This window comes from Phalangium opilio, unplaced genomic scaffold, assembly GCF_054372755.1.
Source record: "Phalangium opilio isolate 3A_F unplaced genomic scaffold, DU_Popi_V2 ptg000017l_1, whole genome shotgun sequence".
NCBI lineage: Eukaryota > Metazoa > Arthropoda > Arachnida > Opiliones > Phalangiidae > Phalangium > Phalangium opilio.
In genome coordinates this window covers 4,647,602-4,660,917 of record NW_028324151.1, presented here as the reverse complement: position 1 = coordinate 4,660,917, position 13,316 = coordinate 4,647,602, and the positions used below count along the sequence as shown (strand labels likewise).

Genomic DNA, 13,316 nt, shown 5'->3' with positions numbered 1-13,316 from the left:
AGATTATAAATCATACAAGGATTTACTTGGTTACCCTCTCAAATTGTTTTTATTTCTTTTATTTAAAATGTTTAGAAATCATGGAAGCGTTTCGTAAATTATTTTTAAGCATGATTTAAAGAACTACAAGTAATAAGTAATAATTCAAATTTTATGACGTGGTTTTCAGAAAAACTAAGTGATTCAACGCACGTCAAAAAACAAATAACAATAAATTTAATCAAAATTCAAACAAAGTTAGTTATTCTATATTTTTGTTTACAAGACCTTGACAAAATTGCGGAAATATTTGTCAATTCAATTTTATAACCCTATATAATTTCGGTGCTTTATGAGCGAGGGATTTTAGCGTTGACCAAGAGTGCAAATACTTGACTTTATTAATATTTAAATTTTCAAATAATCTAAAATAGAACCTAATCAATCCGAGTAGTATGCAGGGTTCGTACAAAATTTTTGGAATGAAATTCCCTGACTTTTCAGGGTTATTCCCTGACTAAATTCCACAAATTTCCCTGACCACTTGCAATAACATACATGGCGAACATGTGAAAACCAATGTAAATTCACTTGAATCATTTTTGCACGAGTTATTGTTAAAAAATAACTATTTCGTTTAAATTTAACTTTATATAAGCAAAGCATAAATAACCGGAACGAGAGAAGCTGAGCTCCGTGAATTTGGGGCTCTGGTCAAATCTCAGACAACACATTTTCTGGTCACCCTTATACTGTTATCCAGACTTTAAATTTCCCTCCAATATACTTTTCCCTGACTTATTATGTCCATTTTCAATTTCCCTGACTTTTTACAGGATTTACAGGTCGTGTACAAACCCTGTATAATGTAAAATTTGCCCCCTCATGTGTTTTTTGGAATAACCTTTGTCCCCAAGGGAAAGTTTAAATCAACGACGCGTTACGCCAAAAGGCATCCTTATCGCCTGGAAATTTTGTGTCAGTCCATGTCCTGACATTGACATTCAATCATTCTCACACCCCGCGTTGATGTAACAATCCTCTAGAAAAAAATTGTAGATAAGGACGTAGTATATAGGGTGGGTGTCTTGTAGGTTGGTAACTAGGCCTATCCTGGCGGAATCGGACTCTCTTCAGTCTTCATGGCATGGCGTTGCGTTACGTATCGAGCCAACTTTGCAGGCAGTTTTGTACGAGGAGGGACTGTTTTTACGTTTCGTGGTGGCGCTGCGGCCTGGATCGAAAGTTCTAGCTTAGCTTCTTTGCCAAAGATTTCTTCCTTCGTTCAGCGCCCAAACTATCTTCTAGTTCGCCATTGCCTGAGCCACGGATATGTCTTCCTCTTTTCCCCTACAAGCTACAACACGCGAGTTCTCGCAGTGACTTGTAAAAGAAAAGTTCTTCTTCGGGTTGCTGCATGACGTCTCCTTCCTTACTTTTGAGGATGGCAAGGCATGAACAAGCGGAAGGCTTTGCTTTTCTACTTTTGGTTACGGCCTATTTCTATCATTTTTTGGTATTTAAGCGTTGGCCGCCTATATTATATTAAAATATTAAAAAGATATGGTCCTTTTCGAACTTATCCTAAAATGGAATCAACTTAGAATGTTTGAGAGATTTTTGAAGAGCATTGGGTAGTAGGAGAAACTGATAGAAAAACCATGTTTTCCTTATTAGGGTTCGGACAGAATTTTTGTATTGAAAAATCCCTGACTTTTCCAGCTTATCCCTGACGAAATATTGCCAATATCCCTGGGACCATTTTAAGGTATTTACCAGAGCCCACTTCATTCATCACACCTGGGCCCACATTTATAGCATTCCTCGAAGCATCTTCTGATATACCAAACAAAATCCGTGACATATCCCTGACGTTTTAGCCTAACTTTAAAATCCCTGACTTGTCTTTCCCATTTTCCAAATCCCTGACTTTTCCAGGTAAACCAACCAGGTTCCTTACGAACCCTGTGCTTAAGGTTCTATCTCTATAGTTGGTATAACGATGAAATGATATAAACGATATATACGTCAGTTACTATATTTTGAAATTCAGATCACACACACTCGCACGTATTACGTATACTTTCCCCTACACCAATGTCTGTAACTCAGAAGAATCTCTTCACAGATGGCGCGTTTCTTGCGCCTAAATAGCTCGAAGAAACGAGCTCTTTGTAATAATAATAAAAAGAAAGAAAAAGCGAAAGCAAAAGCGGTGCAGCTCTTGACTTTCTTATCGAATCTTGGTTTCTTGGCCGCCCAAGGGGAAGCGAGAAAAGGAAGAAGTCAAAAAGTATACGGTTATACTCGAAATTTGCTTTTCTTCTTCCTTTTTTTTAATTTCCCTTATTTTTAATATTAAAAAGAAAACTATATCGTGCAGTCCACGAATCGTGTTCTTTATATTTTAAATCGAATCAGCTGCACCCTCCCCGCGTCGTTCTATTTTGAATGGCTTTTTTGCGTAAACTCGTTGGGTGAAATATAGTTGTTATTGAAGGAAAAAAAGATGTAACTATACCGTGGGCTGATTAGACGTCGATTCTTTATCTCTAGGGGATTAATTTGGATGTTTTTCTCTGACAAATTTCGCCCCTTAATCAATTTTTCTTACGTATTCGAGGAGATAAAAGATAAGAGAAGCAAGCCATTTCTTTTTTATCGGAAAATAACGACGGTTGGCGGCGTCTAAATTTGTAGACACGAATTGGCTCGTTCTTTTTCAAGTTGCGATATAGGCCTAGTATAATGGCGTATTTGTACAGGATTTGGGAAACCTGGAGAAGTCAGGGAGGTTTAAAATGGGCCTTGAAACTTCAGGTAAACGTCGGGAAATTTAAAATTGGCTTGAAAGGGCAGGGAAACGGCGGGGAAATTTAAAATGGGCCTTGAAAGGTCAGGGAAACGTCGGGGAAATTTAAAATTGGCTTGAAAGGGCAGGGAAACGGTGGGGAAATTTAAAATTGGTCAGGGAAATTGAAAATGAGTCTGAAAGGTCAAGAACAACTCAGGAAAATTGAAAAATCGGATTGAATGGCGAGTATACACTACAGCCATACAGCTTCTTCAAAATTTATATTTTGGCATGGAAAATATTGAAAAATGGTCCGTGAAATATGGTCAAAGAAATCATGGAAAAGTCAGGGAATTCCATTCTGAAAGTTTTGTACGAAGCCATAATGACTTAGAACCTTTCTGTATGCTTTTAACGTTGGTAAAGAAAAGATACGATGAATGATGTTACGTAAGAAAACATGGTAGAACTGGAACGAAGTTACATCAATTCCTACTAACAAATGAATCCTTTAAACGGACTTTAAGTATAATAATAATTCACTAGATAGAGCTTAGGATATTAATCTTTAACACAACTTCACATCTCATTTAATTAACTAACCGTCTTTAAAATGACTTGTTTTTACAAAATAATTCACTTGAATAGAAGATATTACAAAGGCGTTGACTTGACTGTGACGCAAAGGAATTTGGCGCTAATTTAACTACTTTTTTAACGGGTTAGCGTGAAAAAATACTTCTCCAAGCACTATAACTCAAACGAAAGTTAATACCAGGGAAACCAGAATTCATTCGGTTATACAGGGTGTTTCTCGTAAGTCTGCATACCATAAATTAAGAAGGGGATGTTCTTTGGAAAATCGATTTTGAGTACCTTCTCCATGACATTTTTCCCTTGTACAAGGGACACTGTTTTCGAGTTAAGATTGGCCAAACAAAGTATTTTACGGATGACCCCTTAAATTTAATTAAGAAACTGAAAGACAATTATTTCCAATTTAATTAAGGGGTCATCCCTAAAACACTGTTTTCGAGTTATGATTTGACTGTGTTTTAGGGATGGCCCCTTTAATTAATTAAATTAGAAATCATTGTCTTAATCAGTTGCTTAATTAAATTTAAGGGGTCATCCGTAAAATATTTTGACCAATCTTAACTCGATTTGAAACAGTGTCCCTTGTGGTAAACAAAATGGAAATAGATAGAAGTATTACATTTTCGACTCAAAATTGATTTCCCAAAGAACAAACATCCCCCTTCATTTATTTATGGTATGCAGACTTATCAGAAACACCCTGTATATACCTGGAAAAACTTTTCAGCGATGTGAAAAAAATCGTTTTCTTCATGTTTGTAATACTGACTGTTGAAAAGAATAAAAAATGGGGAAGCCATCCATGTTTAGCTAGAGAGAGAGAGAGAGAGCGAGACGAACCGGTTTTCTTCACTCAAAAGTCGTTAAACGTATAAGAATCGGGCCCGACAAACCGCCATCGTAAGCCCTATACCTCTCTATCAAAATGGTATGCATCTCATTTGCATATTTGTAACTATAAATTACCGAATTCTTTACAACCATTTCGTTTTTGTTTTTAAAAAAAAAAAACATAACCCAAGCTCATGTGTCTAATAGAAACAGTCGTTAGTTCTACTCTTTAAAATTAAGACTAAATCCTGTTGTAATAAACAATTTGGGTAGTAGTCTCATTTGCATATTTACGAAGATTTGTTGTAGCTATAAATCACCGAATTCTTTACAACCGTTTAGTTCTTTTCGAAAAACAATTATTATAAAGTCTAGGATATAAACAGTCTTTTTTACAGTACATTGAATGAGATTTATACTTTTTAAAATTAAGACTAAATGCTGTTGTAAATTGTAAGAAACAAGGGCACGTGACCTTTTATGTTATATTTATTTAATTATAAGAAAATTACGTCTGAATAACAGATCAGAGAGCCTAACAAATCTCAGGTTACGGTTATGTGTAGTAATAATTTTAACTCTGTTAATGGTAGGGTTTTTTAATATTGCGCGTAATAATTATAGTATACAGACAAAACTGTAGCGTAACTTCAATCGCGCTGATTGGCTGGTGCCTCGAATAGAACTCGGAATTCGCATAATTTTAAATTTATTTTAAAATGCATGACGTCAAACCTTCCTTCGCGACTGTCAAAAATTTTAATATTAATATTAAAATGAATAATAGGTAACAATATTCTCTCTCCACGTCTTTGCTATTTAGTAAATAAATAACCTTGCCTTTCTACAAATTTTCATTTAATTAGCATTCATTTTCTCATCCCAATTATTAAGAATTCAAAGATTAAATTGAAGAATTTGAGAAAATTTAAATTTTAATTAACAAGAACTTGTATGAAGTATACGAAAAAAGTCGTAATTTCAATGAAGAATTCATGAAAAAAAAATACGGAGATTGAAAGATAAGTCGCAACAAGAAGTTCATTTTCGTACACGTTTTTCGTTAAATTTCTTTAAAACTTTATATGTCCTCGGTTAAATATATATAATTTTTTTTAAAAAAGCAAATTTCACATCGTAACCCTATATACTATACTGGGAGGAAGAATTTTTGGCGGGACAGAAATTTGAGATTATACCAACTATATTCCCGCCTCAGCGCTAATGTTAAAGCGAGCGTCCCGTGGTTTTACAACCTTGAATATGTGCGCCTATATGTACGCATATATAGATGCATTCCGCCAGTTTCCTATATTATGTGCTTCTTTAAAAAGTGCATGCGAGAGCACGTTCCGATACCGCGTTCCCTAAAACGGAAAGAGAAAGAATTCAGTTTATGAATTCTAGGAGCCCAGCGGTCTAATAATTCCTATAAAATCCTATATTTTTGAAAATATCCTATATAATTTCATGAAAAGGTGCTATAATACCCTATATTTTTGACTTCCAGTCCATGTTTTTCTATAGTTTAGTATCAAATTTTAGCTCTTTTATTGAGATCACATTTTATTTGACTAGACACCGAAATTGCGGAGCTTGCTCAGGATTTTTTTATATATTATATTTTAATTAAGTTCCTTTGAATTTTCAAAGTAAAATCCAATTTGTTATTCCTATAATTTCCTATAAAAACACATTTTTTTCTCCTATAACATCCTTTAATTCCGGAAAAAATTCCTATTTTTTGTATAAGGAATTTAAATTTTTGGCTGGGCCCTCTGTTTATATTAGGATGAATCTCTTTTTTATAAAATAAATGTTAAGAACCTGATACATTTATTATAATATTAAGAGAGACCAATCCAATAATGATGCATTCATTGTCTGCGTGTTTGTTTGTAACTATTGAGGCAGCATTTAACTCGCAAAACATGATTCTAACTACGCGACCCATTTTCTCCTAATGTAAATAGAACTCTTCTTTTAATTCTTTATTACCTCTCCGAGTGACGTATGTCACGGAGAGGTTCTAATTTCGACGTGTCTGTGTGTGTGTCTGTCTGTCTGTCTGTCTGTCTGTCTGTCTGTCTGTCTGTTGTTATTGACTTACACCCCAGGGGACCGTGTTCGCAGTTTCCGAATTGAAGCAAATGTGTTCTCTATTTCCGGACCGTATTCACAGTTCCCGGAAATTTCAAAACTTGAATCTATCCACAAATCAACTGGCCACTATTACTTCATCTGACTAGTCAATTGTCTATTCTACATGAATACCAATCTGTACTTATTGGCTTCAAACACCACCATTTTGTGGTCTTTGTCCATTCCACATAGACACCAGTCTGCACTTACTGGCTTCTATCACCATCATTTTCCGGTCTTTGTTTTTGTCCATCCCACATGGACACCAGTTTGTACACCTGGCATCTAACACCACCATCTTCTGGTCTTTGTTTTTGTCCATCCCACATGGACACCAGTCTGTACACCTGGCTTCTAACACCACCATTTTCTGGTCTTTGTTTTTGTCCATCCCACATGGACACCAGTCTGTACACCTGGCTTCTACACCACCATCTTCTGGTCTTTGTTTTTGTCCATCCCACATGGAGACCAGTCTGTACACCTGGCTTCTAACACCACCATCTTCTGGTCTTTGTTTTTGTCCATCCCACATGGACACCAGTCTGTACACCTGGCTTCTACTCCTTAAGGTTAAGACATACGCGGCGATCGGCCAGGGTTACGAGAAACGTCCGGCCTCCCAATGGTGGGGCTTCCACCAAAGGTTCACGCAATTGCGCTGTTCTTATCCATAGCTGCGATTCGACACCCTTATATACTACCTATTTGATGAAGGCGAAGCAACCGGCGTATGCTTCATTTCAAACGCCAATATTAGTCAAGTCTCTCAAGAATGTTTAATTGTTCTTTTTCAAAACGATGTAACGTTCAATAAGGCGAATAACTAACGAAGAAAATATTAAATATTAATTATATTTATTTTAATATTTAAGATAATCTTGTTTCTCAATTCAAAATTAATACGGAAAGAGTTAAAAGCAGTCTATGTTTTTGTCTGTATGTGTCCGTCCGTTGTTACAGTAGTGCGCTGCGTTAGAAGTTCGTTTTGTTTTGATGTGTAAAGAAACCATAATATTCCCTTTATCCTTAATATAAAGTGAATATGTGGAAATATTTTTCGTAATTATGATGCATTTTGTACTTTTGTAGCTTTAAAGCTCTATTTCATTTTGATATTCCAAAGATTTTTTTTAATATTATTATTTAAAATGGATGTTTATATATTACTTAAGCTATACTACATCTGTTTATAGGATAATCCTTTCTAAAATCACAGTGAATACAAGCACAATGCTGCTATGTTGGTCAAATGACCTCTTATTTGTCAATAGGCCTAGTGAACCAAAAAGTAAACGTTTGGGTTTGGTTTTCGTTTCTGTATGCAGAGACATTAACGGTTCAGAGTGAGCCGAAAGTTAAATACACTTTTAAATAATTAGGCTTAAATTTTATTATCATGGTGGAAATCTGGGCCGCGTTCAGCAGAGCCCAGCGTTGCTGAACGCGGCCCAGGGATTTTGTTTTTGAATTTTGACGTTACGGTGCTTAGCGCTGAGCTAGCGCGGTCTTCAAAGAAAATAGTCGGCTTTTTGGATAACGTGACGTAAAACGCGTAGTTCTCAGCTTGGCGAAAAAACCTATGGAGGAATTAATACAAATAGCTCTATGGGACTATAGCTATTTAATTGGCGTGAAACCAGTTGATCACGCGAGAATTTTAAGAGATATGTTAGTTTCTAATTTTAGTTATAAAAGTTGTTATCTATCTCTATAAATATGTTATCCTACAATTTTTGTTAAGCCTTGGTACCTTGCACGCTTTATTAGGCTAGCGTCATTTATAAAACGCCGATGACCCGTTTTTCCCCCATCGGATGATTTTAATGTGTACAAGTATATCATTATTGGATGTAAAATGTCGTCTGATTTACAGTAAATTTGCTATGCTTTGTATACTGCTTTAATATTTCATAAATTTTAACTTAAGAAACATTTCCATATCTGGGTAAATAAGTTTGTAAGTAGTCGTCTTGACTCGGAGAGGTAATATTTTGGTTTTCCCAACTTGTAAACTCTTGTAGCTGTGACTGACCATATTGCTGCATGTCTTAAAATACGTCAATATTCCTTATTTCTGGTTCATATCTGCATATACATTATTCGTTATAGTTATGGCGAATGCATAAATGCAAAGGGAAAGCGTATCTACAACTACAAGAACGTCAATGTTACCATAACATTTGTTTCTAAAATATAATAAGGACCTCTATAAAGAACTCTATGCTAATTGAATTTTTAGGGCCTTAATTGCACATGTCCACCAGGCTTAAAGCCCAGCTTCTTTGAAATTGGAAGCTTCTTCCACTGTTATCCTTAAAGGTATATACTCCGGGATAGAATTTTTCACTTTTAATTGAAAAAGTGTATAAAATAATGAATATTTTTAATTGGAACCATGTTTCTATCTTCAATATTAAAGAAGATACAACCAATTAAGTTTCCGTTATGGACACTACTCCTTAGGCTTTACCGCAAAGCACTGGGGAGTGCCTCTATTGGACGAATCCGTCATCCAATGAGGGCACTCCCCGGGAAGCCTAACGCGTAGCGTCCATTACGGAAACTTCAATCACTCATATCTTCTTTGATAATACAGATAGAAACATGGTTCAATTTATAAATTCATTATTTAAATAAGCTCTTTCGATTAAAAATAAACAAATATGATCCGGAGGATCCCTTCAAGTTCGCAACGCAATCTGAACCGCTTCGAAAAGAACAACCATCTTATTTATTATTTAGCAATCTATAATTTATTTCAGCGTCCCTTTAGAAACGCGCTTGTGCTAAAACCGTTATTCAGACACGCGTAAGACCGTTAAGAATGAAAGAAAGAAAGGAAAGAGGAGGAGATTGTGGAGAAGAAAAAAAGAAAAATCGATGAAGATTTTGGACACACAACCTTCTACACTTTCTCCCAGTGCCAAGCTTTTTCCCTGGCTCTTCCAATATTGCTGCCATATTTTGTCTCGAATTTAGTGAGCCTACAAGTTTAGCAAAAAATTGTCGTCGCTAGAGGCGCTGGCTGTCTGATGTTATGAACTATATGAAACTCTCGTAACCTTTTCTTTAAAATCCTTGGGCGTATAATGACATTTTAATTTATCATTAAAAAAAGAAAAAACCTCCCACGCGCCACTAATCACGTGAAAGAAGAAACACGGTTTAGAAAATTACATAAATAAAAATACATGTTATTAATATAATTAACATAAGTTCATAAGGTATGTTACTTCCATAAGTTTGTCACTTGTTACAAACTGGAGCTTGTAATTTTGAAGTGAGTGAAGCAGATCATAGATTCTAGGTAAAGCGAGGAACGCCTGGTGAGGCGCTGTCAAAGGCTTAGTAATGGAGACTGAATAGGACCTAGATGGAAGTCCTGCAAAATTAATTAACCACCGAGTGTAGGACTTCAATTCTCGCTTCCGTCGTTCTCGAACTAGTTATCTCGAGCTGTAAGTCTCTCAGTAGCATTACGAAGCATAGGTAGTGTCATACTTATTTAACATGTCTTATAAACTTATGATATTATTAATAAGCTCGTTGAACGAAATTTAATACTGTTAGTTAATTTTTCTCGCGTTATTACTCGCAAATTAACTTTTACATACATAGTTTAATTAGTTTTGTAAATATTAATTATAGTTGTATATTCTGGTTTGTCTAGCCATATTTATAATCGACGGGGTGTCTCAAATGTTAAAAATTATTCGAAAAACGTGGTGGATATATATGTGTAATAATTATCCGAGGATTTATTTATTTATTACCTGGCATTGCGTGTCGACGCTCGCTGCATGCTTTGATGATGTTTTTAATACACATAAAACCAGTTTCATTCAATTTTAAATTCGGTTTTGAATTTTGAGATATGAATAATTTAATTCGGTGTTAAAAAAATAAATATCGGCAGTATTTATTTAGTCTGAAAATCGTAAAACGTCGGAAGAAATCAGTGGTGTATACTAAACTGCGGACCGTATGAAAGTCCAGGAGATGTAAAATTAGACATGAGCAAGATATCAATTATAATTATCGTCTAATTAGATCATCATTGATTACAGCAGGTGAAATGAAATGTGTATACGATCTGGCTTATTTATAATTTTACTTTCTCCCATTTTCAATTTCATTGGTCTGCAATTTACCATACGGATTTAGTAGTATACAAAAGAGTCTTTCGCGCCAGTGACACCCTGTTGACACCTGACACCCTGTTGACACCTGACACCCTGTTGACGCCTGACACCCTGTTGACGCCTGACACCCCGTTGACGCCTGACACCCTCTTGGCACCTGACACCCAAATTGGCGCCTGACACCAAGATGGCGTCCTCACGCCAGATGGTACTGTTGGTACAGTTGGCGACTGACACCGAATTGGCGCCTGACACCAAGATGGCGTCCTCACGCCAGATGGTACTGTTGGTACAGTTGGCGCCTGACACCGAATTGGCGCCTGACACCAAGATGGCGTCCTCACGCCAGATTTTTTGGCGGGGAAAACCAGGGGAAAGCTTGACACCATGTTGACTTTGTGAATGGCGTGGAAATTTTCAATTTCGGCGTGGAAAACCAGGGGAAAGCTTGACACCAAGTTGGCGCCGTTGCCGCTGTTGACGCCGTTATCACTGAAGTCGCTTCAATCTCCCCTTTGACGCCAGATATTCAATGCGCGCCTTATCCTTATTGACTTTGATAAGGGAAAACATATGTTAGGCTTAAGACTAAGCGCCATATTTCCACAACTTCTCCTGAAACTAGAATTCAATTATGGCGCCAGATATTTGTGGGCGCCTTATTGACTTTGACAATGTGGCGGGGAAATACGTATGGAAAAATACGCGACCAATGGGGGTAAATAAGTGTGGGGAATTTTTCGTTTTCAATGGCGTCTTCTTATTTTCAAATCAATACGTTACACTTATCTGTCTAAAAATATCTAGGTATATTGGCTCGAATTTCTTAAATACGGCGCTGGAACCGTTATCTTAAATAGTATCCCTACACCTGCTTCAAATAGCGTATCATTAACGTAAGCCAAAACAGAGACGTACAATACAATGTGTTTGACCTAAAATATATTATTGGAATACACTATGTTAGGCTTAACATTTTTAACGAAGTAGGCGGGGAATATGAACGGAAAAAAGAGTGTTCGGTTTTCGGATACGACGGTGTACGTGATTCCTCAAGAGGACAGGGTGAACCATGAATTTCGTAACCTGCAATGGTTTAGAATGCAATTAAAGTGTAAATACGAATACATATTATCCCCGATATTGGAGTTGAAAATTGAACTTTTCGCTAACCCTTGTCTTACACGCGACTCGAGGCTTTCTACGTCACGTTAACTTTCGACAACGTGGTGGGAGGGGGAAATTATATATGTTAGGCTTAGAGATTAAGTGTCATATCGTCGTTCGTCAACGTGTTTGAGGATACCATGGTAAATACCCGGGTTCAGAGCGTCACGGTAAATTCCCGTTACGTCGTTGATTGAGAAAATACACCCATCATATCTTGGGTTATCGTCTCGCGATAAGATCCTATAAAAGACGCGGTAGTTTAAAAGATAAGTCATTTTACGACTCTTCAAGCTTTTCACCCCAGCTAACGATATCCACGTGTCATCACTTAGAAATGGACTCAGTTAAATTGTAAGTATGTTCTTAACAATATAGTTAACCCTTGCATGTCCATTTGTATCCAGACTTATAATTAGAGTATTCGGTTAATTTTTTCTCCATCAGGGACGGATCAAAAGCGTTCTCCGAAACTGACAATACGCCGGACACGCCTTCCTGTCCTATTTGCTGTAGTGAGGATGGTAGAATGAATTCACCCATTACTTTAGAAGCCGCCGTTAGACGAAACAACTTAAGACGAATTGAAAAATTTGGTGCTATCGGATGGGATAAAGATTACGGAAAATCCGAAAGGACTGCAGATCCCGAAACGGGGGATTTACTAATAAACCCCATACCGAATGAAGTCTATAATGTAGACGATGGTGAAGGTTATATATGGCAATACGTTAATGGCCCTAATATAAATTTTGGTTTGAAACACTTAGCGATGTACAGATTACTAACTTCTACAGTACAATTACCCGCAGGGTCATTAATTGACATGTATGCTAGACAGTTTCCATGTATCATAAATAAGAAGACCCATCAATTCAAATTGGAAGAATTTGCGGGAGATACTATCCTCGAATTTCCCGTACACCTCACACCACACAAAATGTACGGAATGCCAAACCCAAATATTTGCCATTTAGGGAGTTGTCACCCCCGCAATGAGGGGGAATGTAAATTTCGCACCTTTTATTACGGTGGATACGAATTTCATTGTCCATATCAGTACTTGAGAGTTCTGAACTTAGCTCTTCATATGTGTATGTTTATGGTATACAAAACTAACAAAACCGTAAGGAAAAATTATAGTGATGAAAACGACCTAGCTACGCATTATATATTCAAGGCCCTGCAGATTTGCAGGTTAGCCAAGTGTCTGTGTGATAACACTCACAGTTTAATGTTTCACGAAGTTCATTATCACATGAGATCCAATGACGCGAATAATTATTTCGCGAATAAGTATTTCGCAGACTTTCTTTAACTATGATTACCCCCGATCGGTTAAGCGAGGGAGTATAGTGTTTCAATAAAACGTGTTTGAAAATGCTGTGAAATTAATAGTTTAAACGATGTTAAAGCGCGAATAATAATTTCGCGAATAAGTATTTCGCAGACTTTCTTTAATTAATAAAACGTTTGTAAGTTCGACATTTTGTAGGCGAAGCATAGTGTTAAATGCTAAATAATATTTGTAGAATCTCGAATAAAAAGAAAATGGTTGAATGATATGGGTTTCTAATTATTTTACGTAGGTTTAATATAATTAATATTTTAAGCCCATTTTAAAACCTTAAATTTTGGCCATTTATTTAATTTTCAGCATT

General features: G+C 36.3%; 3 protein-coding genes across 3 annotated transcripts in view; 2 read left to right on the top strand and 1 right to left on the bottom strand.

Moving 5' to 3' along the window:
• LOC149702613 (bone morphogenetic protein 8B-like) overlaps positions 1-13,316 on the top strand; it is a 265,732-nt gene that overhangs the window by 96,958 nt on the left and 155,458 nt on the right. The window lies entirely within an intron of this gene.
• LOC149702621 (uncharacterized) overlaps positions 1-13,316 on the bottom strand; it is a 133,045-nt gene that overhangs the window by 99,070 nt on the left and 20,659 nt on the right. The gene's annotated exons all lie outside the window — the stretch shown is intronic.
• LOC149702623 (uncharacterized) lies at positions 10,582-13,218 on the top strand. Its single transcript, XM_089866476.1, has 2 exons — positions 10,582-12,009; positions 12,103-13,218. Exons 1-2 carry the CDS (start codon positions 11,993-11,995, stop codon positions 12,971-12,973), a joined length of 888 nt encoding a protein of 295 aa, XP_089722602.1. The 5' UTR covers positions 10,582-11,992; the 3' UTR covers positions 12,974-13,218.